General features: G+C 46.0%; 1 protein-coding gene across 1 annotated transcript in view; it reads left to right on the top strand.

The window, feature by feature from the left end:
• The window catches only part of LOC148032385 (coiled-coil domain-containing protein 39-like), a 224217-nt gene that overhangs the window by 40837 nt on the left and 157518 nt on the right, over positions 1–25862 (top strand). Inside the window, exons 5-6 of the mRNA XM_087684085.1 lie at positions 7806–7992; positions 8201–8280. Of these exons, the coding sequence (XP_087540211.1) occupies positions 7806–7992; positions 8201–8280 (267 nt within the window). The remainder of the gene's footprint in view (positions 1–7805; positions 7993–8200; positions 8281–25862) is intronic.

The raw sequence follows: 25862 nt of genomic DNA, 5'->3' as shown, positions 1-25862 counted from the left end.
CATTGTGGTTTGTGGTTCATGGCTGTCTTCATCATCTTCCTTGTGCTATGGCACCCTTGTTCCCTTGTATCACATTCACTCCATGATTCAGGTCTTCATCATTCCATTCATTATAGTTTCTCCTCTCTTCCCTTCTATTCTCAGTGTTTGCCGAGTTCACTCTCTGTTCCTCCCCGCAAACCCTACTGTCTCGCTGGTACGTCATCTTTTGATAGGCGCGAGCCCTTTTTGGGGTTTTCAATGCGAAACCCTAGCTGAAGAAAATAACCGAAGAAGTGGTTTCTCAACAGTAGGATCCTTCTTGCAAGACAGCAAACAGGGGTTTGAAGTTGATCTCTTTGAAAACCATGACATCTTTGGCCCATAGCATGTTGCACATGGCACACATCAACTCCACAGAAGTATAGTCCAATTGCTCAACGACACCACCCTTAAAGAGCACAATCTCTTGAAGAATGTCATTAAAACACAATATTGGGTAAATATGGGCGAGTTAATTGATCACCTTGATCAACCAAAGTAAAACAAAATTTCTCTCTCCACTATGGTTCAACCACATTTTTATCTTGTAAGATGATTGTTCTTGGGACTTCATGGCCTAAGTGCCTTGAGAAATCATGAATGTAGCAGCATTACATAAGTAGAGCTCCAACCAAGAACACTTAAGAGTGCATATGGACAGGCCATAATCGACATGGATATGTTGTAGGGGGAAAGGAAAATTGTTGGATGACCATCCTTAGAAAGATAGATGATGCCCTTGTCATGGGAAAACTAAAAATAACATGTGATCTAGCATTGGAATTGATGATTTGATTGGCCATCAATAAGGTTGGATGGTGAAGATGCTTAGAGCAAGGATACCTCAAGGCATCAACACCTGCATTTGAGTACGACTCTACCTCAAATGCAAGATATGTGAGGTGGAATATGTTATATCTCACCCTCTTGCACTCTAGCAAAAGGAATTGGTGGAGCTTCCCATTAGGCACCAATAATGGATGCTCAAAGGTGGCCTCTAGGGTTACATCATATATAGGAATATGGTTGGCTACACTACACTAGACATGATTTTGAAAGTTAGTGTGCTTAGGTTTGTTGATCGATATTTGATGTTGAGAGTCCATGTCCAGCTCTATATCTTGGTGAAGACTTGGTCCCCTCTGACCAAAGAAAATAAAATCATGGTGGTCCATCTCCAGTGTGATAAAAGAAGGCATATAATAAAATGTTATGTATCCAAGCTAGGACAATGGGACATGAGCTGCTGGTGTAGATGATGGAAGGTTGGTCCTTGGGGTGCTCAAAATTTTGAAGAAGTGTCGTGCTAAGCTTGAGGCCACAAACCCCAAACTCAAGAGTTTGTATAAACTTGAATGGGACACTTGGATCAGGCTAAAGGAAAATATGGTTGCCCTCTTGGGCCTAGAATGAACCCTTTGGAGTGTGTGTTTCCTTTGGGCTTAGAATGAACCTCTTTATAGTGTGAATGTCTCCGTTTGAGATGGAAATGTCCTCTGCTAAAATGACTTTAGGGTCCCGTCCTCTGTAAAGTTAGGTAAACGTGAAATATCCTAAAAGAAATCTTGGAATAATGAGAGATCCTGTAAGCATGTATTGTCACCCTTTGAAACTAGAAAGCCAATAATCTATGCTATCAAGCCTCCATATCACATAAAAAAATCAGCACCAAGATCAAAATGATCATCAATGATGTCCTCAAAAAAGGAAGGATTACAAATATGAGCATAGGGATGAGGCACAAGGGCCATGAGATTGAGGGATTGTGAAGAATTTGCTCATGCCATGGGGCACAAGTGCCATAAGATGGAGGAAGATGGGTTTGTGAAGAATTTGCTCATGCCATGGGATGGCCTTGTTAGATCTACAAGGGTGAGTGGTAGGGATAGGTCGAGATAAGGGGATACATGGAGTTTGTAGAACGGGATGGGTGGGAGGAAATGGGAGTACCAAGGAGCTTATTGAATGGGTAGAATAGGCAAAAGAAATTCTTAGATGATGATTATGTCATGTATAACTTGCAAAATCTTTCCAAACCTTGTCATACTTTCAAGACCACCATTAATGCACTGAGGAACTTAGGAGTTTCCATAGTTATTTGCTTTTCACATCATACTACAAAAAGAGATGGTTGCTTTCACCCCTTTATAGTTTGAAGGGCCATTGCTTCTTCTTGGGGATACGGAAAAAAGCAATAGAGAGGTAGTCGTGGTATCAACCACAAATCTTTCCAATGCAATGGGGGACCCTTGCATGCAACTATTATGGTTGGAGAGGCTAGACTGCTGTCAAACATATGAATGATGAGGCTGAGGCTGTCTTCTAGGCCTCAGAGGGGATCTTATCATCAACGTGGAACTCGTGTGGTGGATGAACTTATGGACAAGGTTATTTAATGTGGCTTCATTAGATAAACCTCTAAAGCATGCTTTCTTTCATATCATTCCACTTCCTTCTAAGGCATTGTTTTCTCACCATCTAGTGAGGCCATCTCCTCCTGTTAGGCATATGTAGTAGTACCCTGCTATTTTAGAGGCTCTTTGGCTGTTGGTGGCCCACATTAAGCGGGATGTGTTCTTGGATGAGCACCCTTCAAAGAAGTCTGACTATGTGCTCTCAACACCTCCATCCTTGCAAGACAAGGTGCTCTCTACTTGCAAGAGTCGGGCCTCCCTCACTGATTGTGCACAACCATCCTGGCCCGTTTGGTCCTACCCTTCTTTTCTAGCATCTCTCTTCCTTGCCTGCCTTAGCTTGCTTAGCTTGTTCCAGAAGTTGAGGTAGTCCTGCTTCTCCACCTGCCCCTGATGATTTTCCTACATTAGGAAGAACTCTCCCATGCATGAGCAGATTCTTGAGTATTTTGGCTTCATTGATTCTCCTACACTCACACCTATTCTTTGTGCTACTATTTGTGATCCTTCCATTTTTTAGGACATCATTAACAATCTTTTGATTGCGAGGATGAATTTTTGGCTGATATGGAGGATGTCTTACTTGGCTTCCCGATTGTAGAAGTTACCATATTTCTAAGTGGACAATGCATGCTTACAAGATCTCCCATTCTTCTATGATTCTTTGCAAGACATGTTAAGTTTACCTTGTTCATGGAGGCCCAAATAGTGGAGGATCCTGTGGTGGAGGGTATCTCCATGTCAGAAGGAGACATTTTATACCGGTCTCCCAAATGCACAATTCAGAGAAGATAAGAGAACCCAATGGTGGAAACTATTGTCTAATCTTATGTGTGCATATAATGTATAGGCTTCCAACAACATATTCATGTTGTGCTTATAAAGAAATGGTAGGGTTTGTCATGGAGACAATAGTGTATGACTAACACTAGCAATGAATGAAATCAAAAGCATAGAGCATGAGTAAAGTACTGATGAATGGGATATAATGATGATAAAATGACCTAAGGCCTCCATGTCTCTATAGCATAGTTGTCACATATGAAAGGCATGATACGGTACGGTACGATAAACTATTGTACTAAATTGTACCTTATGATTTTATAAGGTATTGTATGATATTAGTATGAAAAAAAATTAACATGATTAAAAAAAAAACCATAAATCATTAAATGATAGAATACATGCTTAAAGTGGAAATAGCCATTTCATTACAAAATAAGATGAATACATGAGAGTGACCATCACGGTCGCATGGAGTGGACAAAAACATGTGATACAACTACAATCTAGTGTATCATAGTGGCATCATGTATGTGGATATAATGATAGTAGATACAGAAAAGAGAGAGACCTATAAATCTATGATGAGATATCACTATCATCATCATCATCAGATACATATGAGTGCTCATCAAGAGAGTCTGAAGATGACTCCTTAGCATTGGATGATGAGACACACTCATACTCATCCTCATCCTCATTGATGAGGTTACCATCATCATCAAATGATGTCTCCCTTGGTGGTGCTCATGTGGGCAAGGGGGGGATGTCATCATGAGGCATAGGATGTGAGCTACTAGAGTCATGCTTTACATATGTCTGCAAGTCACTCAAGCCACCCCTCCTCGATATTGGAGGGCATTGAATAACCATGCTCTTGCTACCGCCTACTCGAACTCCTTGGCTACGAGCACGCAGACTACGAGTGTTGCGAGTATCTCCTGCTATAAGCTCTCTATAGATCTTTGCAAAAATCATCTCCTCCTCCTCGTCCACCTCCTGATGTACACTTGGAAGAGTGTCACCTATCACCTTGAATGTATCAACATTCACCTACACAATGTACGTAAGATTGTAAATGCTAAAGTCTAAATTGTGAAGTATAAATTTCAAAGTTCAAAGTTCAAAACAAAAAATTTTACATTTTATGGCTAAGTGTTTAAACTTTACTTGCTTCAGATTACCCATGCTCATCATAGCCCTCATCATGCATAAGTTAGTGGGGCAATAGATTAGCTACTCTAAATGTTGTGTGCTAAGCCGATTGCGAATCTTTGTGTGAATGAGAGAATAGGCACTCCAGTTTCTCTCACATGCACCTGAAGAGCAATCCTAAGCAAGGACCCTCATGGCTAAGGGCTAAAGGGTCTCCAATGCGTATTCAAAGTTTTGCCACCAAAATAAAAGTTTTGCGAGTGACTCTCTCCTTCAACAAGTGAGAGAAGAAAAAGCCACATGTCCTCTCTGATCTGCATAGCATCCTAGCTTCTTGAGCATTGCATTGTGGTCATCCATAGGGACCACATGAGTTAAATAAGCAAGCTGGTCCGAACGGAACTCTCTATCATCCATAACCACCAATGACTTGTAGGCCGGATGTACCAATGCAGCAAAACCATGGATGGGCTTATACATCCATGCCCATCTCCTCTCTGCTATCTCTAAAACATGTGGATGCTGTGTCTCTGTGATCATTGTACAAGCATGTGTCTCCACCAATGTTGCTCTGAAGAAGTGAACGAGAAGGGACCACGAGTTAAATAAGTGAGCTAGTCCGAACGGAACTCTCTATCATCCATGACCACCGGTGACTTGTAGGCCGGATGTACCAATGCGGCAAAACCATGGATGGGCTTATGCATCCATGCCCATCTTCTCTCTGCTATCCCTAAAACATGTGCATGTTGTGTCTCTGTGATCATTGTACAAGCACGTGCCTCCATCAATGCCGCTCTAAAGAAGTGAACGAGAAGTCCCATGGTGTACTACCAAAAAATAAAGCCTTTAATATTTAATAAAGATTTTTGGGGTTGTTTCTAAGGAGTGAAACTAGGGATTGATCCAAGTTAATTTAAGATTAATGCTTGCATTAATTTTTGGTGGCTTAACACCCCCTCTCAAGCCCAAAAAGGGTTCAACAGGAGATAGATTCATTATCCCACCCTCTTTTCACCCAAAAGGTCCCATCCTAATGAAACCAAGGCATCAGATCAAGGGTGTAATGATGGATTGCCCAAGGGTCTACCATAATTGCAGAGGTGATGGGTATCTCCTTTTGAGTAGCCCAAATTAATGGATCTTATGTTTCTGTTAAAGGAAGAAGGGCAATGAGTAACACAAGACTATAATAGTATTCTTGATAATGAACCAATCTATGGCAAGGGTGTTAGTGTAGAGGCATAGAATAAGTGCATGATGAGATAATGGAGAGGGTAAGTTGCCATAAAACTACACATGGATAACTAGATGGATTACATGCTAATTCCTTGGTAGATTGAATTGCTGGCTGTCTCTGCTGCTCTCTTGGGAAGGGAAACAAGATGACTGCCCCAACAGCATTCCCATTATGCCTTCTTGCTTGCATTAGCATTATGTTTGTGTGTTTGGATAGTTGGGAGGGTTAAAACCCAATAGGGCAGTCAGCCAAGTGAAAACCGCAGGTGAAAACCAGTGCATTGCATAGCATGCATCCCTTTTACCTCACCAAGTGGAGATTCATGGGCACATTGCTCACAATAGATCTCAAGCATCCATCATTCATAGTGCAACATTCCTTCATCAGTATCACCCTTGGGGGGTGTATTTGGACTTCGGTTCCCATTATATGAACTTTAGATTAAAAAGATTCCTAGAGGGAAGCCATCACCTTTGTGATCATGATAGGACCTAGGTTGCTTTATGGTACCCTTTGTCCAGTGCCTTCGTCTTTTTGGAGTGGAATTTTTTGGGTCAGGCAAAGAGTTTGCTTGTGTTTTGGCCTTGAGAGGGAATGTTGAGCTACTAGAGTTTTAGCTTGAGGTCAGCTCTTAATTATTGACTAATTTGTCGAGTCTTTTCCCCAAACCAGTATTCAAGTCATTCAAATCAAAAGTAGACATTCCAACATTTTGGTAGAAAAGATAGCTCAAAAGTTCTATAAAAGGGGATCATGGGAAGGTTACACTTTCATCCTATCCTCATCACTTTCCTCACTAGAACCATCACCATCTTCTCTCTGTATGCCTTCACCTATCATCACCATTGCTGGAGCTTGTGTCTTCCTCCACCATCTCACAACAGCCCTAGGGGATCATGTGACTGCTGCTGCTGCTGCAAGGCACTGTCCTGTACTGCACTTTTCTGGTTTGCGTCTGCTCCACACATTGCTGACCTGTTTGCTACCATCAGCTACTCTGGCTGTTACAATGCTACTGCTTTTTTAGCCTTGCTAATCCTTCCATCTGCATTGACAGCCTTAGGAGTCATCAGGAGTGCAGTGAGCTGCTCTGTTTTGCTGCCTGGGATCACTGTCAACTTTTTTCTATCAGTGAGTGCACCCACTCTGATGAGCACAAAACAGCTGCATTTTGAATGTCCCATCTTACCCACAGCTGATTGGCATTATCTTTCTCCTTTGGCATTGCATTATTGGCGAGATGTTTACCCTTGAGATCCACATATGAGTGTCCTGCACTCCAACATCCCTCAGCACAGTCTGAGAGACAGTGGTTGTTGGATATCCCTTCACTCCTAGAGCATTCATTGTATCATATCTCTCATAATCAGTTCTTTGATTGAGTACATTCATTTCTTCATTCTCATCACATCTTTGAGCTCATTTTTTTGTCATATCATTTGTACATAGTGTGCTCTCTCTACAAACCCTAATGTATCTTCACAAAGTTGTCTTGCCCTTCTTTGTGGCTTTAGAAGCAGCAGACTGGTTTGATTTACCAGCCTTCTTGTGCTTCCATAGGTGGCGGCCAACTTCATGGCCTGCTCCAAAGAATTGTGCCTCTATATCAGCTGAGAAGTTGTCCATGAACTTAGAAACAACCTCATCATGAGAGAGAGAGTATCATACACAAGTAGCAATTTGGTGAATTATGTGAAGTATCTATTCATATTCTCCTCTTTCTTTCATCGAAAGGATTCTTAGTTTGCTGCAACTTGTAGTTTGTCAAAATAAAATTGTGAAGAATGGCCCAATGATCTCAGTCCAAGTGCTCACTACATGAGACTTGAGGTTTGACTTCCATCAAAGAGCTATAGTGTCAATAAGGCTCTCTTGAACATGAAGAGTTAGGACAGAGACTGCAAGACAGTTGGAAAGAGAGTGAGCTTGGTGGGAACATTCTTGGAGAGTGGATATGGTCCCCAACTCTAATACACTAGTCAGACCTGACTGTAGATGGGCAGTTCTTGAAATTTGTCTAGTTTCCTTTGTTGCTTCCAAATATAGCTCATCATCATACACAGATTGACCGGTGGTGTATACCTTTAGTCAATTGATTGAATACTTATATAAAGACACAATTTTAAAAATCCAGGCTGATATTTGTACATGTGAAATCAAGATCTTGTTTTTTAATTTTAAATCTTAAACAGGACATTGCACCGTGAAAGAAAAGAGTTGATGCAGTTGTGGGAGGATTCGGTCGAGACAATTCATAAAAGAGATGAGTCAATTCACAAAGCTGCAGAAGGGTTTGCAAAAATTAAGTCTCAGCTTCGAGAGGAAAAACATCAACTTGATGATCTGGCAGAAAAACTTGCCAAAGAGATCTACATGATTGTCAGTAGCCATTTCTTGATTGTTTTGTTGCTCTTTGATTACACAAAAACACTGTGAATTGCCATAATCAGGCACATCAAAAAGTGGAAACTATATTTGGTAGTAAATCTTATTAAACCAGACAAATTTGGAATGGTTTCTTTATTGAGTTAGCAATAGGAAATTCAGATTTCTAGTTCATATCTCTAGACCTTTGTTAAATCTGCAGAATGAGATAAAGAAGCAAATTATATCAAAGGACCAGGAGGCAGCCAAAGCTCAGGAGTATTTACAGAAGGAATCATCAAGGTAAATATGTTGTTATGGTCCTTAATCCAAAACAGGGAGATGCTTGCATTTTATCCGCTAATTCTGTTGTGGTGTAGAACTAAAATAATTAGAGGGTTTCAAGGTCAATTGTGAGCTGATAGGAGTTTAATAGACATTTTACCTGTGGGACTCTTGAGTATTGACTCCTTAAAGTACATTAGTATCAATCATGACTGTATCACTTGATCTTCATATAATCACATTTTCTGGTCAAATTCATAATCATGTGCAAGTACCTACATGGCCATTTCAAAACATTGTTCTAAATCATTCTTTTGGCAAGAACCTTCTTTCTTGTCACCACTAGAAGCACTTGGTGACCATAGTGAGGCGTTGACTTGCTCCCCTAAAAGAAATGGAAATGTCCTTTTTCTTGTTATCTTTGTTCTTCTTGTTATCCTTGTCTCTGTCCTTGTCCGCGAACTTGCTGCTGCAAAAACCATGAAGCTTGACTGTACACATTTTGCCTTTTGGAATATTTGGTAAACCTTTCTTCCCTTAGCCAATGCATCTCTTCCTAAAAACCCTCTACAACAAATAAGTTGCAATGGAATATTTCAAGCTCTTGAACTTACCATCCTTCTTTGATGCTTTTGATGGTAACTTGGTTTGGACTTGAACTTTTGGACTAAGCTTTATTCCCCAATGGCCTTGGAGGATCACAATTTTTGGCCTGAAGTTTCCAAGATATCAAGAAAGCAGTACACAATGTGCAATTTTTAAGATGGTCTAGTGTTAGTCCTTAAAGCTTTCACCCCTTCCAAAAAAGTGAATGGCATGTGCTTGAAGTGGGTCATTAGAAGAAATGGTTGGTGCTTTTCTCAACTGCTCAACTTGACCAGCTGCTTCTCATCTTCTTTGTTACTAATCAACCCAAAACATTGTTCAATTTTAGAGATAGAAGTCCCACCTATCCATGGGTGGAAAGTGGAATTCATTGGTTGCTATTGGTTTCAAAGGGATTCAAGAAAAGTAGGAAAAGAAAACGGTACAAATCCAAGAATACAAGGAGAGACACTTATTACCACCCAAAGAAAGAGAGGTGTAGTGAGGAGATGGCATCCCATGATGCTTGAATGCTTTGCCATTGAAGAAGAGATCTCCAAGGTAGTCATCAAGGGCATAGACATTAAACTCAAAGCCATGCAATGGGGATGAGTGGAAGTGGTGAGGAAGACCATAAAAATTCAGGTGGAAAAAGATAGCCAGAGAGAAGTTGCACAATATCAATGCCACGCTAGAGGAAGAGAGGATGAGACAGGCAAGATGCTTGAATGTGGGAGTCAGTGGCAATACTTGACAGAGAGGGTTCTTTGCCCAAAGAGAATGGTAAGGCCCTATGTGTGCAGCTTGGATACAAAGAGGATGATCCTTGTTGAGCTTAAAAATGCATTATATATTGATTAGCTCTTTATTACAGCCCTCAAATATGTTTATCACCAAAGTTCCATTAAAGAACCAAACTTTCCTAGAGTATTTGTGTCTTATAAGCCAATTCTTAGTTTGAGAGGATCCACTCCTTTATAAGAGGAGGCAGCGTGTCCACTCAGCCCAATCTTGTTTTTCCTGCTGGTACCTACTTCTCCATTCCTATTTACACCCATCCTTGGCGGATACATCAGTTTGTTGTGATGACCAGCTCTCATCAGCTCCTAGTGATAGATTTGCAGCCCTCCAGACTTGCATTTGCTGATTAGCGACAGTTCAAAGCCTGAATAAATCATCTTCCAGCAATTGCCTAATGTTGAGAGCCTCTCCCTGCTTGTATTTGCTGCATCCAACCCTTTTGACAGCTGCGTTTGCAGAATCCTGCAGTTGCCAGCCTCTCCAGGGGCAGCCTGCTGCTGTGTTTTCAGTTCCCAGCTAACACCTGCACTTTCTTGACACTTCTCAGCTGGGTGCCTCCAGTCATTTTCAGCCTGATTGAGACTGTCTAGATCTGTGTTTGCAGCTGCTGAGCACATCCGTAGGCTGCTTGGTTCATTTTGGGATCCATACAGATACAACACTCTCCAGCTCGTACTCTCTACCTTGGTCCCTTTCATTCATCTTTTGTTCTCATTGTATCTGAGTTACCCTAACCCTATTGAGTCCTACTATCAGTGTGTGATTTGTTGTACAATTGTGTTTGTATTGTGTGTTCAAGTATTGCTTTACAATCCCGTCCCTTTTACCAAAGTGTGGAGGGTAGGGAAAGATGTGCAAAAGGGCACCCTCATACTGCAGGGCAAGATGAGGGGGAGGAATGACTTCCATAAGAAAAAGGCTATACTATGAGAACTCCCAGTATAACCTATCTACATAGACCATGACTTCACCAAAATGCAAGCAGAGCATCAATGTCATAACATGCTCAGAATAACTAAAGCTAGAAAAGAAGGCAACAAGCTAATGTCTAGGGACGGCTACGCCATCATTGATGGAAAGGATCGAATAAAGACTCGTGGCCTATGAAATAGATACTCCAAAAATATGGATGATGGTGTGGATTTGTAATGGATCACTCTAGACAAATCTAGGGAGGATAAATGAGGTAATGAAGAATCGAGATTTGATCATGATTTCAGTGACACACCAGAGGCCGGAGAGGGGGACTGCCTAGAGTTCATGGATATACCTGGGAGTCCATATATAGATGGAGCACGAGAGATCAGGGCACCACATGAGGGTTAGGAGGAGTAGGAGTATTGATCAAACAGGACCTACAAGACTGGGTATGTATCATGGCGTGTGATACTGATGCTTGATACATGTGGATTAGAGTGAAGATCTCATGAGGTCGGATGCTATACATCACCGTATGCTAGTTTCCTTCGAAAGGATCAAGGTATGCTATTGGGGAGATACAATTGTAGGAGGGAGATGGAGATGGAGGAGCAAACGTGGAGTTACCATTCATAGATCTATTAGTTGAGATTATACACTATTCTCAATTAGGAGAGATTCTCCTTGTGGGAGATTTTAGTGCTAGGACACAAATTAATAGTGTGACACATATGATTTTGAGAAGCAGCCTGCAGAAAAATGCAGCTGCCTGAGATAAGAAAGCAACAGGATGAAACCACTTGAGGCTGGTGGCAAAAATGGCAGCAGGGCGGTAGTAGTAGAGGCCAAGGAAGAAGCTCCAAGCCATGGGTGGCTGCTTGCTTGAAGACGGGTAGCATACAGTGGAGAGGAAGAATGGCAAAGGTGGAGCACACAGTGAATGTGGGAATAAGGGATAAAGTACATGCCCACAACATGTGCTTATATAGGCATTTGTTTGCATATATATTTGCTTGCCAGTTCACCATATGCATCCATGAAGGGGGTCATATACATGGTCCCTTGGTACAATGGCTTTCTTGTGGAGGCATTTGCACTCCACAACAAGTTTCTTCGGCACCTGGTCACCCTTCTTTTCCCCGGCCTGGCGATAGAGTATCGCCAGTTGGTGGAAGACTTTGGACGGCTCTTTGGCACTATCCGTCCCGCATCCTTCGCAAATGTAGTGACAGCTGTAGGAGTCCCAAAGGTACGGAAGGCAGTGAAAGAGGTCAAGAATATCCCATAGTTCCTAGAGATTGAGGCGGGCAGGGACTCCTTTAGACAGTAGGTCATTGTGATGGGGCAGCCAGGGCAGTGCTTGCGCTGCCACAACTTTGGGCATTAGGCAGCAGGTTGCACACGTTTCGGAGCCAAGGTGGCTCCGCCGATAGGCCCGCAGGTAGACGCTGACGGCTTCACACGGGTCCAGAGACGAGAGAGAGGGAGACGGTAGGGGGGCGCAGCCAGCGTCTCAGACCTAGCCTCGGCAGAGCAGGGAGCAGTTGGGCGAGCGACGCCCCCTCGGCAGAGCACTCCACAAAACCCCCCCCCCACAGACCACAGCTCCCCACATCCACCACCTACTCCACAGACTACCTCTCCTGAGTCCCCCCACACCCACCTCCCCCCACATCCCATGCCCCCCCCGCCCCCCCCCCCCCCCCCGCCCCCCCGCCCCCCCCCCACCCCCCACTGACCCTGGCCCACAACCCCCCATTTCCAGGGCCACCAGTGCCCCCCTTCCCCAACATTCACCATGTACCTCCATCCATCCTACCATCCCTTGATCATCCTTCCCCCCACCATCCCCCGTACCGAGCATCCCCCTAATCCGCACCTGGTTCAGGTGATCCCCCCCCAGACCCACCCCCCTCCTCCCATAGGAGGGGATGAGCCACACACGCCTACATCCTCCTCGCACCAGTAGTCCTCCCCCTCCCATACAGCCACCAGCTCATCCACCCCTGCCTCCCGTCACACTTTCCCGAGATAGGCACACCTGTTGCCACAGGAGTTCTTCCACAGTGGCCCATGGTCCTACTTGAGAGTTGCAGAGCGTGGAGAGTTCCCACTACCTCTAGAGGTGGGGATCTTCGTGGTTCATAAGTCAAGGAGGAGCAAGGTCCGTCTAGTAGCACCACCGGATGGACCAAACTACGCCTTTTTTCTTATGTCCTCTCACTCAGGGGAGTGGACGACGGCACAGATAGAGGAAGAGTTGCAGAGTCAGGTGGTGGACCACACCTCCCAGTGGATGGGAGAAGAAGGACTAGCATTCTTTGCACAGCAGTGGCCTGGTTGCATGATGGATATTAACTAGTGGCCTGGTAGAATCTCAGCATGGTTGATAGATGCATTGATAGTACCACATGGAACATCTATCACCCCTATGGTTCGGCTGAGGGCCACCATGGGGGATTAGAGTTCGCCGTCCAGACCAGTGACAAAGTGTACTTGCATGCCTCATAGATTCTCCTCTTCATCAGTAGCCTCCACACCGAACAGATGCCTGTTCGGTTTAGTCACAGGTTTCCCCATCAGCTTACACCTTGCATCTTGGAATGTGAATAGCCTCCACTACAGTGGGGCATGTGGTTCCAGGAAATTGATTGTTCGGCAAGAGCCGCAGCCTGCCCTTGCCGGACGGATCGACATCTTACTTCTACAGGAGCACAAGCTCACCCCCACCTAGGCCGAGGGGGTAGGAAAGGTACTCCCAGGCAGCTCGCACACTTACTGGGAGCACGCCATTGGTGCCTACTGCAGGAGTGGAGGCGTATGTACCTCTTTTGGTTTGAGTCTTACCGCTTGTGTACGAGATGATGGGACGATAGTGGCAGGGAGGGTGCTATGGATCAAATTGGATATTGGGGACTCGTGCCTTGGAGTCCTTAATATCTATGTCCCTACGGAGGTTAGGGCACGTAGCAGGTTCTGCGTGGAGATCGCGGAAGGACTCCCAGAGGTGGACTCCTGGATTGTTGGAGGAGACTTCGACAACTTGGAGGCTTTGGAGGATCAACACGGCAGAGGGAGAAACTACCAGGGCATGGCCGGGGAGGAGTAGGAGGCATGGCAGGTCTTTCTACTGGTAGTAGGAGCACGCGATGCCTGGAGAGACCCTGCCTTTAATAGGAGGGAGAGGTCACTGGACTTCTCTTTGGGATACAGGCGGCTAGGTGGAGTCTTGTTAGAGCGGTTGGACAGGTTTTATGTGGGAGAGTGGGGAGGCTCTTGGGGAGGCTAGATTGGGCAGTTGGCAGGCACCACGTTGTCCAATCATTGCCCGGTTCTCTTGACAATAGATCCCCTAGCATCTGCCCTAGATACACGATCTTGTTGGATCCCTGATTTGATCTATAGGAGGGAGGAGGTGACAAGACAGATAGAGCAGATTTGGACTAGAGAGTGGGGCAGGAGGGACCAGATTGCAGAGGAGGTTGTAGAGGTCCTAGCTGAGTTGAGCAGAATTTGCCAAGAGGCAGCCATATAGGCCAGGCAACAGAGCTAGGAGGAGGAGAGAGGACTCCAGTGGGACCTTGCAGCCACACAGAGATTATTACAGGAGGCACGAGGGGATCCCACTCTCCACACCCAGGAGGTGCGCGCGCGAGCAGCCATTGCTAGCCTAGAGGACAGGTGCTCAAAGTTCTCTTTCCGCACCTTAGCAGATTTCTAGGCGCGGAAGGGGGACACGAGGTGCACGGAGTTTTTCCAGGTGCACCAGCCTCGCACCTCAGGAGAGCAGATACGCAGCCTCCGAGATCAGTATGGGAGGACCCGTTCTAGCCCAGACGAGGTGATAGAGATTGCCACCGACTACTACAGTCGCCTCTTCTAGCAAGAGACAGCCTCGGCTAGAGGATAGTGATGTAGACAGAAGGTTTGGGATAACATCCCGTCCCTCGTCACAGAGGAGATGGGATGCTCCCTCCTAGCCCTCTTCACAGAGAAGGAACTAGAGGAGGCTTTCCATACATAGGACGGGCAGAAATGCCCGAGAGAGGATGGCCTCTCTAAGGCTTTCTTCACTACCTTCTGGGAAGTGGTGAAGGACCCCCTAGTGATGGCCTTTCAGGAGATTTTCACTTCAGGACAGATGCCAGGGAGTCTTTCAGTAGGCCTTATCAGTCTTTTCCCCAAAGGAGAAGACCGGTTGAAGCTTTCATAGTGGAGACTGATCACCTTATTGTCAGTGGCCTATAAGGCGCTGGCAAAGATGATTGGTAGGCGACTATGCCCCATGCTTCCAGACATCATCCATGATACACAGACAGGCTTTGTCTAGGATAGGAGCATCCTGGACAACATATTCATCTTCTTTGAGGCAACAGAGTGGGCCCAACACAGTGGGCAAAGACTGGCCGTACTACTCTTTGATTTTGAGAAAGCCTATGACAGGGTGGACTGGGATTTCCTAGAGGGCACCATGGTGAGGTTGGGCTTCTCCCAAGCTTAGATTTGCGAGGTCTCCGCACTTTACAGATCGCCCACTAGCAGGGTTCTCATAGGAGGTAGGCCAGGGGAGGAGTTTCAGCTGGAGAGATCCGTCCGACAGGGCTGCCACCTGGCCCCGTACCTCTCTCTTCTCTTTGCAGAGGCGATGTCTCACTTCCTCAAGTCACGTGTGAGCGGATTACATGGCCTTCGACTTCTAGTAAGAGACCGAGTTGTTAGACTTAGAGTATGCAGATGATACAACGCTCTACATAGAGGACGACGAGTTGATGTTGGAGAGAGTGAGGCTGACTCTTGAGGTGTTCTGTTCTGCAGCAGGAGCAAAAATCAACTGGCGAAAGTCGGTTGGTTTCCTCATAGACCCGGACTCTAGCATGGAGTGGGGCGTCCACCTGGGATTTAGATGGGTGAGCAGAGTTCTATTCGGAGGAAGTTTACCTACTGGAGCACGGCTCGCCTCTCACTAGCCGGCGGAGCCCTGGTGGTTAACTAGGTCCTCCTAGAGACGGCCTGGTACGTCGCCTCGTGTTGGTGCTTCTGCTCTTCCTGTGTAATGCAGCTTCCCTGCCTAGTGCCGAATTTCCTTTGGTCTGGGTTAGACGGCTCTAGGGATTCCAGGCCCAAGGTGGCGTGGGCGACCATCATACAACATCGGTCAGAGGGAGGGCTTGGGATCATAGACCCAGAGCATTAGAGTATGGCCCTCTTGGGCAAGCTAGTTGTCCATAGCCTTGTATCGGGAGGGAAAGCCTAGAAGGTCCTATTGCAGGAGGGTCGTAAGGACTGTAGACCGAGGCTTGGCGGTGATCGGAGGCCGTCCCCAGGATGGATCTTCACGTCAGCCCAGATCACCCTTCCTACGCAGCTTAATCCGCGTGTGGCAAGGCCTACGTAAGGCCCTAATCTAGAGCCCCCCAGGCTGCCAGGAGGAGATAGACCGTCAGTCGGTGACTTGGAACCCTTAGGTCAGGGGCTGGGAAGGGGCACAGATTGGCGAGTGCCCCCACATCCAGTGGGCTGGTTGGGAGGCTGGCCCGGCTCGTACCATCAGGACATGGCGGGAGGTGTACAAGATGGCGGATGAGGAGGTGTTGCAGCAAGTATTAGGCTGCCAGCGAGGAGTGGAACTGAGGAGAAGGGAGATAGATGCAGTGATACCTCAGGAGTGGCTTGCCCCCCCAATACGAGAGCCGATACAGCCAGGGGAGGTATGGGCTGCTAGGTTTTCACCAGCGGGCATCCCCCTACAGGGGGCAGGAAGAGTGGGTGGCGCTCCACTTGGGACTTTTTTCACAGTGGAGGAGGAGGGGCGTCTTGCTCTTGATAGAGGGCAGCAGGATGAGGGGATAGCTGTCCTTTCATGGAAGAGGATTAGGGTGATTGGCCTTTAGGGGAAGATATGGCGGCTAGACCCTTTGGTCTTTTGGCAAGAGCTCAGGGAGTGGCGCCTCTGGATTTGGGAAGGAAGGCCACTTGATGAGCTGGAGTGGGATCCGAGAGAGTGGCTTTGGTCGACCACTGTGGTCGCCAAGAAGCCACTGAGGTTCCTGGAGTACACCGCCAGAATTGGCAAACATGTACTGATGCAGGAGGATATGGATTGGGTGCCGTCACCTAGCAGGCACTGGGCGGAGCACAACATCACGGAGGCGTTCCGACGAACCTTCTGGCGCCACCTATGGGACAACTGAAGGACGAGGAGGGTATCGCATTTTTTATGGTTGGTGGCACATGGAGGCTTGGTGGCGGGAAGCCGGCTTGCCGAGATGTAGAAGGAGGGAGTTTGTAAGCGCTGCACACAGCAGTCTATGGAAACCCCAAAGCACTGCCTTTGGTCATGTGAGGCGGCATAGCTCGTGTGGAGAGGAGTATGCTGCATCCTTCGCTGCATAGCACCCAGCCTTGGATGTATCTCTTGGGGAGCTTTATGCTGGCAGGCGGTCAGCCAGGGCCGTCACCTTCTCTATGAGGTTGGAATGCAGGATACGATATTCATTATCGAGGCAGGGTTGTGCACAGTGGTGGATGTAGAGGCTCTACCCATCCGCTAGGTATTGGAGCCCACAGCAGACCGCTCTAAGGTATGGGAAATCATAGGGAGTGTTAGTGGTTGGCATATCTGGAAGGCGCGGTGTCAGGTGGCTTTTGGCGGAGAGAGACTTTCAGTACAGGTGAGCTTAGTAGAGCTCTGGACCTCCATCATCCACTCCCTTCGGGGCTGATGGGATTAGGTGCAGGGCGAGTCGAGGGCTCGTCAAGAGCTCCGATGTCATTTCATGTGCACTTGGGGTGGCCAGGACTTGTTCTTCGTGATGCTGGCAAGCAGCCCCAGATGGCGATACACCCCCCCTCCATGGCTTCTTGCCCCCATCCCCCCCAGACCACCTTGAGAGGCTTGTATATATGATGTATCTGTGACTTTCATCAGCTCCAGCTTGTCTGTTGAGCATTAGTACTCCGTTGTAATCAGTTTTTTTTTAGTAATATAATCAGCCACATTTTAGTTGCAAAAAAAATAAAAATCACATGAGAAATACAAGAGTGAGGACAAAGTAGTAGAAGAAATTGCAGTATGTCAAAAAACTAAATCCTTTGTAGGAAGGTCAACATGCTGAATAAGATCCAATTGGCAATGGAGAAGACTCTTAATCTTAGCAATATGACTTTGAACCCCAGAGGTGGAATAAAAAATGAATGCATTTTGGGTGGCCTAGTTGTGCCAACAACCCTAGAATATAAGAAAATGAAACAAGATGTTCATGTGTGGCTACACAAGAGTGGGATATTTCACCTTACCAATTAGATGGGTGCATCAAAGGCCCGACCATAGCTTGCTAGATATCAAAAAGGAGGGACTAGTTTTTCTTGGTGAATGGGCAGAAAAGAAATTTATGGCAAGAAGACTTTGCATTGGTAGTACAAAAGAAACAATCGCCATTTGAAATATGGCTCTTGGAAAGAGGCGAGATAAGGGCTAGGCCACCTATCAACATTCTCCAAATAAAAACTTTGCATTTGAATAGTTATTGCACCAACCACCTTTCCATGACAGTCAATTTCCACCATACCTTGGTTTGTGTATCCTCCAAACAACATTGGCTTTTGTCACTAACCAATGGTGATCTCTAATCATAAGGTGATATATTTGGTTAATGTAAGCACCCTCTAGACTCAATTGACCCTTAACTAGATGTAGCATGGGGAAGGGCTATCAATCCTATTACTTCCCTGAGATCTTGCCCCATAAAATACTGTATCCACGGGGGACCCGAAAAATCCGTTTGATTGTGCAAAAAGACATTAGTACACAATGAGTTGATAGAGTCACATCTTCAACAAAAACCAAACCTAGAGGTGCCATCTAATTGAACTTGGGTGGCCATCTTGTTTTCCTTCCTAAGCAAGAAAATGAGATATCCAACAATTCCATTTGCAAGGAATTAATAGATAATCTATCCTTTGCTAGATGCCACTTTACCTTTTGAAGAATAGCCTTTCATGAGCACATCAAATGGGTCACTAGAATAGAAGAAGATATCATAAATTGGGAATTGAGGTCGAGTATGTGCTGCCATGAACAATATAGAGACTTGGGGGTGATGGTGAAACCAACAAAAGTCCCTAGTCTTCAAGAAAAAAGTCCATGCAAAAGTCCTTGGTCTTCAAGAACAATAGAACCATACAAAAGTCCCTGATCTTAAAAAAAAAGCAAACAATAGAGACCCGAGGGTGATGGTGAAACCGACCTTCCTTCTTAGAGATGTTGGTAATGACTTGGTTAATCAACAATAACAACAAGTAATTGATTACATAAAACTGAAATGCACAATTTATCACAACTTAATCTTGGATAATGGATAGTTTGTTGATCCCAAAATTGGCGCCCCTTAAGGCATTTCTTTAACTTGTATTTCAATCTAGATGAATACATTGAGATTCCTTGAATCTCCTTTGCTCTCCAATTACCTCTTGCTATCGAGAATGACCAGCAAGCATTTGAATCAATTTGCCCCATTTGCTTGGGGATTTGCCTTCAAATATACTCCTTGGGTGGCAAATTCAGCATTAGATTTTTGCTGGCTAAATGGCCATTTGAATCTCCTAAAATTGCCATGATTTCAATGCTCGAAATTGAAGTCTCTAGGCCTTTACTCTAAGCACACTTCTTGAGGTGGCCGTTAAACCCCAGGTATGACTAGAGCCCTAAAAGCACTAGGAGGTGCAAATGCATTACCATATATGCCACCTTGTGCCCTAGGTATCATGCCAATGCTTCCATACGTGGGATTATGCATATTACCAGCCATACCAGATACATTGGGCCTCACACACCATGCATTGGTTGCTGCATACCATAAGGAGTTGTGCGATACATTCACATATGGGGTCCTTGACACACCATAGCATGGAAAATAGTGCCTCCACCAAAATATTCTGGATGCCCCAAGCATGCATACTTGGCTGTCCAAAACCCATTGGATTGGTACTACCAAGATGACCTTGCATTTGTGTGTCGAATCCTAGTGGTATCATTTTCTTTTGCTCATCACCAATCTTTAGTGCATCTTTAGGCTACAGTAGTTGTCCTTTGGAGCTTCTTGTTGCCCAAATGCCTTTGAACATGACATCTTCTTGCCCTTGCTGTCCTTTTTGGGAGGATTCAAAAATCTCTCAAACTGTGGTTCTTTGGTCAAATGAAAAAAGATATTAGCTACTACCTTCAATTGAGCCTTGAATTGGTCATTATATTCTTCACCTCCTTACTGGTCACTAGCATCTTGTGGTGTAGAAGGATGTGCTTCTTAGTCAACAACCGTATTTTCTACTTGCTGTCCATGTTGTAAGCCTGTTCCAAAATCGGGCATTGGATTTTTCCCTTCATTATGTGCATTTTCAGAATGAGATGCATCATCACTAGTTGATCCATCTCTCTAGAAAGACATTCTTGCTGTAAATGCTTAGTTGAACACAATTTCCACACTAGATCAAAGCTGTTGAATGGCCACTTGAATCTCCTCAAATCATCTTGATTTCAATGATTGAAATGCAAGTCTCTAGGTCTTCATTTTGAGCATAGTGGAAGTCAAGGCATAATTTCCAGCAAGATCAGCCATTGTCACAATCTTCACCTCCGATGGCTGATCTTGCTGGAAATTACTTAGGAAGAAAGGGAATCTTTTGGAATATGAGAGAGAATGCTCAATAGAGAGAATTTTGAATTTCTTTGTGAAGAAAGAGAGAAATTTGTTGCTGCCCGGTATTGGACAGGATGAAATGCCATCACTTGTTGCCTTGGGGTCTTCTATTGCTGTCGCGAGCCCTTGTAGGCTGTCACCTAATCCTGGACAGCCTCTAGAGAGTCTCTTGCTTGTGGGAAACCTTCTACCTAGGTGTTGATGCCTCATGACTGCTGGTGCTTGTAGAGCAAACAACTCCTTGCCTCCAAAAATGGTTTTTCCATTTACATGGGCAAGTTTTGACAAGTGACAGCCTTCTAAAACAATTTTCAACATTATCTAGCTTTATTAAATTCATTTTTAGAATATTAATTCTGAAAATTAATTTAATAATTATTTATGGCTCAGAAAAATAATTTGATTGGCCAACAATTGAACTGGCTAGGTCAATTTATCACCGAAGTGATCTTGAGAGTACTTATTAGCCTTGGAACTAGCGTTATTAATTGATTAATGCCAATTCCTAGTGTAATCACTATTGACACTTGTGGCTAATCAATTGTTCTATTTCAAATTCTGACACTAGGTACCACCTAGTACATGTCCGGTATAACTTGTTACAAACTTTTTTGCAAGTAAAATGTGGTTGATTATATTACTCGAAAAGACTGATTGTAACGGAAGGCTCATGCTCGACAGACTAGTTGCAGCTGGTGCAAGGTCATAAATAAATCATGTGTACAAGCCTCTCAAGGCAGTCTGGGGGGAATGGGGGCAAGAAGCCATGGGGGTGGGAGGGGTGTATCACCATTTGGGGCTGCCTGCATGCATTATGAAGAAGCGGGCATAAAGTGAAAACGGAGCTCTTGACGAGCTTCAAACTCGCCTTGCACCTAGTCCCATCGGCCGTGGAGGGAGTGGATGATGGAGATCTAGAGCTCTGCCAAAGTCACTTGTACTGAAAGTCTCTCCCCGCCAAAAACCTCTTGGCACCGCGCCTTCCAGATATGCTATCCAGTAAGACTTCCTACGATCTCCCATATCTCAGAGCGGTTTGCTGTGGGCTCCAATACCTGGCAGATGGGTAGAGCCTTCAAGCCGACCACTGTGCACAACCCAACCTCAATGATGAAGATTGTGTCCCGCATCCTAGCCTCATACAAAAGGTGATGGCCGTGGCTGATTGCCTGCGAGCAGAAAGCTTCCCTTGAGATACATCCAAGGCTGGGTACTATACGGTAGAGAATGTGGTATGCTCCTCTCCACACGAGGTGCGCCGCCTCACCGGACCAAAGGCAGTGCTTTGGAGTTTCCAGAAACTGCTATGTGCACCGTTTACAACCTCCATTCTTTTGTATCCGGTCTAACCAACTCTCTACCGCTAGGCCTCCATGTGCCAACAACCATAAGAAATACGATACCCTCCTTGGCCTCTAGCTATTTCATAGGTGGCGTCAGAAAGTCCATCGGAAAGCATCCGTGATGTTGTGCTCCGCCCAGTACTTACTATGTGAAGGCGCCCATTCCATGTCCTCCTGCATCAGTACGTGTTTGCCAATCTTGGCCGTATACTCCAGGAACCTCGGTAGCTTCTTTGCCACTGCAATGGCCGGCCATAGCCACTCTTCAGGGTCCAACTCCAGCTCATCAAGTGGCCTGCTCTCCCATATCCAGAGGCACCACTCCCGGAACTCCTCCCAGAACACATAAGGGTCCAAACACCATGTCTTCCCCTAAAGGAGAACCACCTGAATCCTCCTCCACAGAAGGACAACTATTCCCTCATCCTGCTGCCCTTTTTCAAGGACCAGACACCCCCCCTCCTGCACGGTGAAGAAAGTCCCATGTGGGGCGCCGCTCACTCTACTTGCCACCTGTAGGGGGATACCTGTTGGTGAAAACCTAGCAGCCCATACCTCACCACGCTCTACTGGCTCTTGTATCAGGGGGTGAAGCCACTCCTGAGGTATTGTTGCATCAATCTTCCTTCTACTCAACTCAACTCCTCTTTGGCAACCTGATGCTCGTTGCAACACCTCCTGGTCCACCATCCTGTACACCTCTTGCTATGTCGTGATGGTACGAGCTGGGCCTGCCTTCCAATTAGCCCATTGGATGTGGGGACATTCGCCAATCTGTAACCCATCCCGATCTCTGACTTGGGGGTTCCATATCATTGGGTGGTGGTCTATCTCCTCCTGGCAACCTGGGGGGCTCTGAATTAGGGCCTTACGGAGGCCGTGCCACACATGAAGTAGGTTGTGGAGGAAGGAGGATCTTGGGGGTGTGATTTGGGCTGTCATGAAGATCTGTCTCAAGGATAGCCTCCAATCACTGCTAAGTCTCGGTCTACATTCCTGGAGACCCTCTTGCAATAGAATATTCCATATCTACCCTCCTGGTGTGAGACCGCGGACTACTAGCATGCCCAAGAGGGCTAGACTCCGATAATCTGTGTCTATGATCCCAAGCCCTCCCTCTAACTGCCGATGCCGGATGATGGTCGCCCACGCCACCTTGGCCCGGGAGTCCCTGGAACCGTCTGACCTGGCCTAGAGAAAATTCTGCACTAGGCGGCGAAGCTGAACTACACAAGACGAGGAAAAGCACCAACACAAGGCAATGTACAAAGCCGTCGCTAGGAGGACCTAGTTAACCACTAGGGCTCAGCCCGCTAGGAAAAGACAAGCAGTACTCAAGTAGGTCAACTTCCGTTCAATAGAGTTGAGGATTGGAAGAAATTGTTGGGCAGGAGTGATGTTGAGTTCCACCTGGAACCCAAGGTAACGGACGGTCTGCCCTCTGCACACCCATCTAAATCCCAAGTGGACGTCCCACTCCGTACTAGAGTCCAGGTCCATAAGGAAACCAATCGACTTTAGTTAGTTGATTTTTGCTCCCACTGCAATGCAAAACATCTCGAGAGCCAGTCTTGCTCTCCCCAACATCAACTCATCGTCCTCTATGTAGAGTGCTGTATCATCTGCATACTCTGAGTCTAATAGCTCCGTCTCCTCTCTCACCGCAAGTCGGAGGCCATGTAAACCGTTCACACGTGACCTGAGGAAGTGAGACATCACCTTTGCAAAGAGTAGGAACAGATACGGGGCCAAAGGGCAGCCATGCCAGACCGATCTCTCCAGCCGAAACTCCTCCCCTCGCCTACTACCTATGAGAACAGTGCTGGTAGCCGATCTGTAAAGTGTGGAGACCCCATGGATCCATGCTTGGGGAAAGCCCAACCTCACCATGGTTCCCTCTAAGAAGTCTCAGTCAACCCTGCCATAGGCTTTTTTGAAAAATCGAGTAGTACCCCCAATCCTTGACCACTGTGTTGGGCCCACTCTGTTGCCTCAAAGAAGGTAAAGACATTGTCCAGGATGCTCCTATCTTGGACAAAGCGTGCTTGTGTGTCATGAATGGTGTCTGGAAGCATAGGGCGGAGCCGCCTACCAATCATCTCGGCCAGTGCCTTATAGGCCACTGGCAACAGGGTGATCGGTCTCCACTGGGATAGCTCCAACCGGTCTCCCCCTTTGGGGAGGAGACTTATAAGACTTGCCGATAGACTCCCTGGCATCCGTCCTGAGTTGAAAATCTCCTGGAAGGCCAGCAGTAGGGGGTCCTTTACCACCTCCCAGCAGGTAGTGAAGAAGGCCTTAGAAAGGCCATCCTCTCCAAGGCATTTCTGACCGTCCTATGCATTGAAAGCCTCCTCTAGTTACTTCTCTGTGAAGGGGTCTAGGAGGGAGCATCCCATCTCCTCTGTGACGAGGGATGGGATTGATCCCAGACCTGCTGTGTATATCGGTGTCCTCTAGTTGAGGCTGTCTCCTGCTGGAAAAAGTGTATGTAGTAATCAGTGGCAATCTCCATCACCTCATTTAGGCTAGAGTGAATCGTGCCATACTGATCCAGAAGGCTGCGCATCTGCTCTCCCGAGGTAGGCAGTGAGTAGCATTTATACAATCAATTGAACTTCAACATTTGAATGGGTAGAAAAGAACTCATCAAACAATCTTAATCAGTCCTGGACCGAATTCTACATGCCTTTAATATGAATTAAGAGGTTCTACTACACTTAATCTCTCTTATGAACAATAGGACTGGTTCAACAATTGGATAAAAGAGAGATTAAGCTGAAAGTACTAGAATTACCTCTTTAATGCTGATGGAAAGTTGTGGATGAATCCAATCAACCTTCAGCAAAAGATCCCATCAATAGACCAAGATTTAAATCAATAAGACCAATCTTCAAGAAGGATTTGTCCAATACGATTGCTCCTAAGTAATCTTCAGTTCCCGATCAATAAGATTGCTCCAATGCAATCAAAAGAAGTCAATGACTTGATTGAAATCCACAATAGCTTGTTGGAGAAGATCCTTTGAGCTTTGATACGTGTAATTTCTTATTAAATTCATGGATTCCATGAATTTCAGACATTGTCATGTACAAGGGCTGAAAATGCTTTCAAACTTTAAGAATTCCTTCAATCTAAACCAAATCGTTGAAGAATACATTCAATTGAATCTTCCCGGGGTTGTAGACAACAAAAGCCCCATGAAATTGAAGAAGATAATCCAAGAATTGGATTCTTGAAGCTTGCTGCTCTGTTTTGACTCCATAGCCACCATATTTTGAAGCTTCATGTCCAAGAAGGCTTCAATCTCAGTCCCTTGAGTGTTGAGGAAGCTCCAGGATACTTTTTAGAGTAAAAGCCCTTTGATTCTTTGAAGAAATTCCAAGAAAATCACTGCTGTCCTGAAATCGAGTGCCTGTCCTCTCTAGGCCACTGAGGGCTACTTCTGCGCGCACCTCCTGAGCGTGGAGGATAGGATCCCTTGGTGCCTCCTGTAGCAGTCTCTGCGTGGCTGCTAGGTCCTGCCGGAGTGCTCTCTCCTCCTGCCAGCTCTACTACCTGGCCTGTAGGGTTGCCTCCTCGCAGATACTGCTTGACTCGGCTAGGACCTCTATAACCTCGTTTGTGATCTGGTCCCTCCTGCCCCACTCCCTAGTCCAAATCTACTCAAGTTGTCTCTTCACCTCCTCCCTCCTATAGATCGAGTCAGGTATCCGACAGGATTGTGTGTCTAGGGTAGAGGCTGGGGCATCAAGTGTCAGGTGATCCAGGCAGTGATAAGACAAAGTGGTGCCAAGCAACTGCCCTACTTGGCCTTTGCGAGAGAATCCCCACTCTCCTACATAAAACTTGTCCAGCGGCTCCAGCAAAACTTCGCTTAGCTGCCTGTATCCCCAAGTGAAGTCCAATGACCACTCCCTCTTGTGGAAAGTTGGGTCTCTCCAAGCATCACGTGCTCCTACTGCCAGTAGGAAGACCTCCCATGCCTCCTGCTGCTCCCTAGCCATGCCCTGGTGATTTCTGCCTCTTCTCTACTAGTCCTCTAAGGCCGCCAGTTGTTGATGTCTCCTCCAATAATCTAAGAGTCCACCTCTGGGAGTCCTACAACGATCTCCACCCAGAACTTGCTATGTGCGCTAACCTTAGTAGGGGCATAGACATTGAGAACTCCAAGGCACGAGTCCCCAATATCCAATCTGATCCATAGAACCCTCCCTACCACAATTGTGCTGTGGTCCCATACATAGGCGGTGAGGTT

Source organism: Lygodium microphyllum, chromosome 8 (assembly GCF_053477565.2).
Source record: "Lygodium microphyllum isolate KBCC chromosome 8, Lygodium_microphyllum_v1.1.10, whole genome shotgun sequence".
NCBI classification, from domain to species: Eukaryota; Viridiplantae; Streptophyta; class Polypodiopsida; order Schizaeales; family Lygodiaceae; genus Lygodium; species Lygodium microphyllum.
This window is presented reverse-complemented; position numbering and strand designations above follow the sequence as displayed.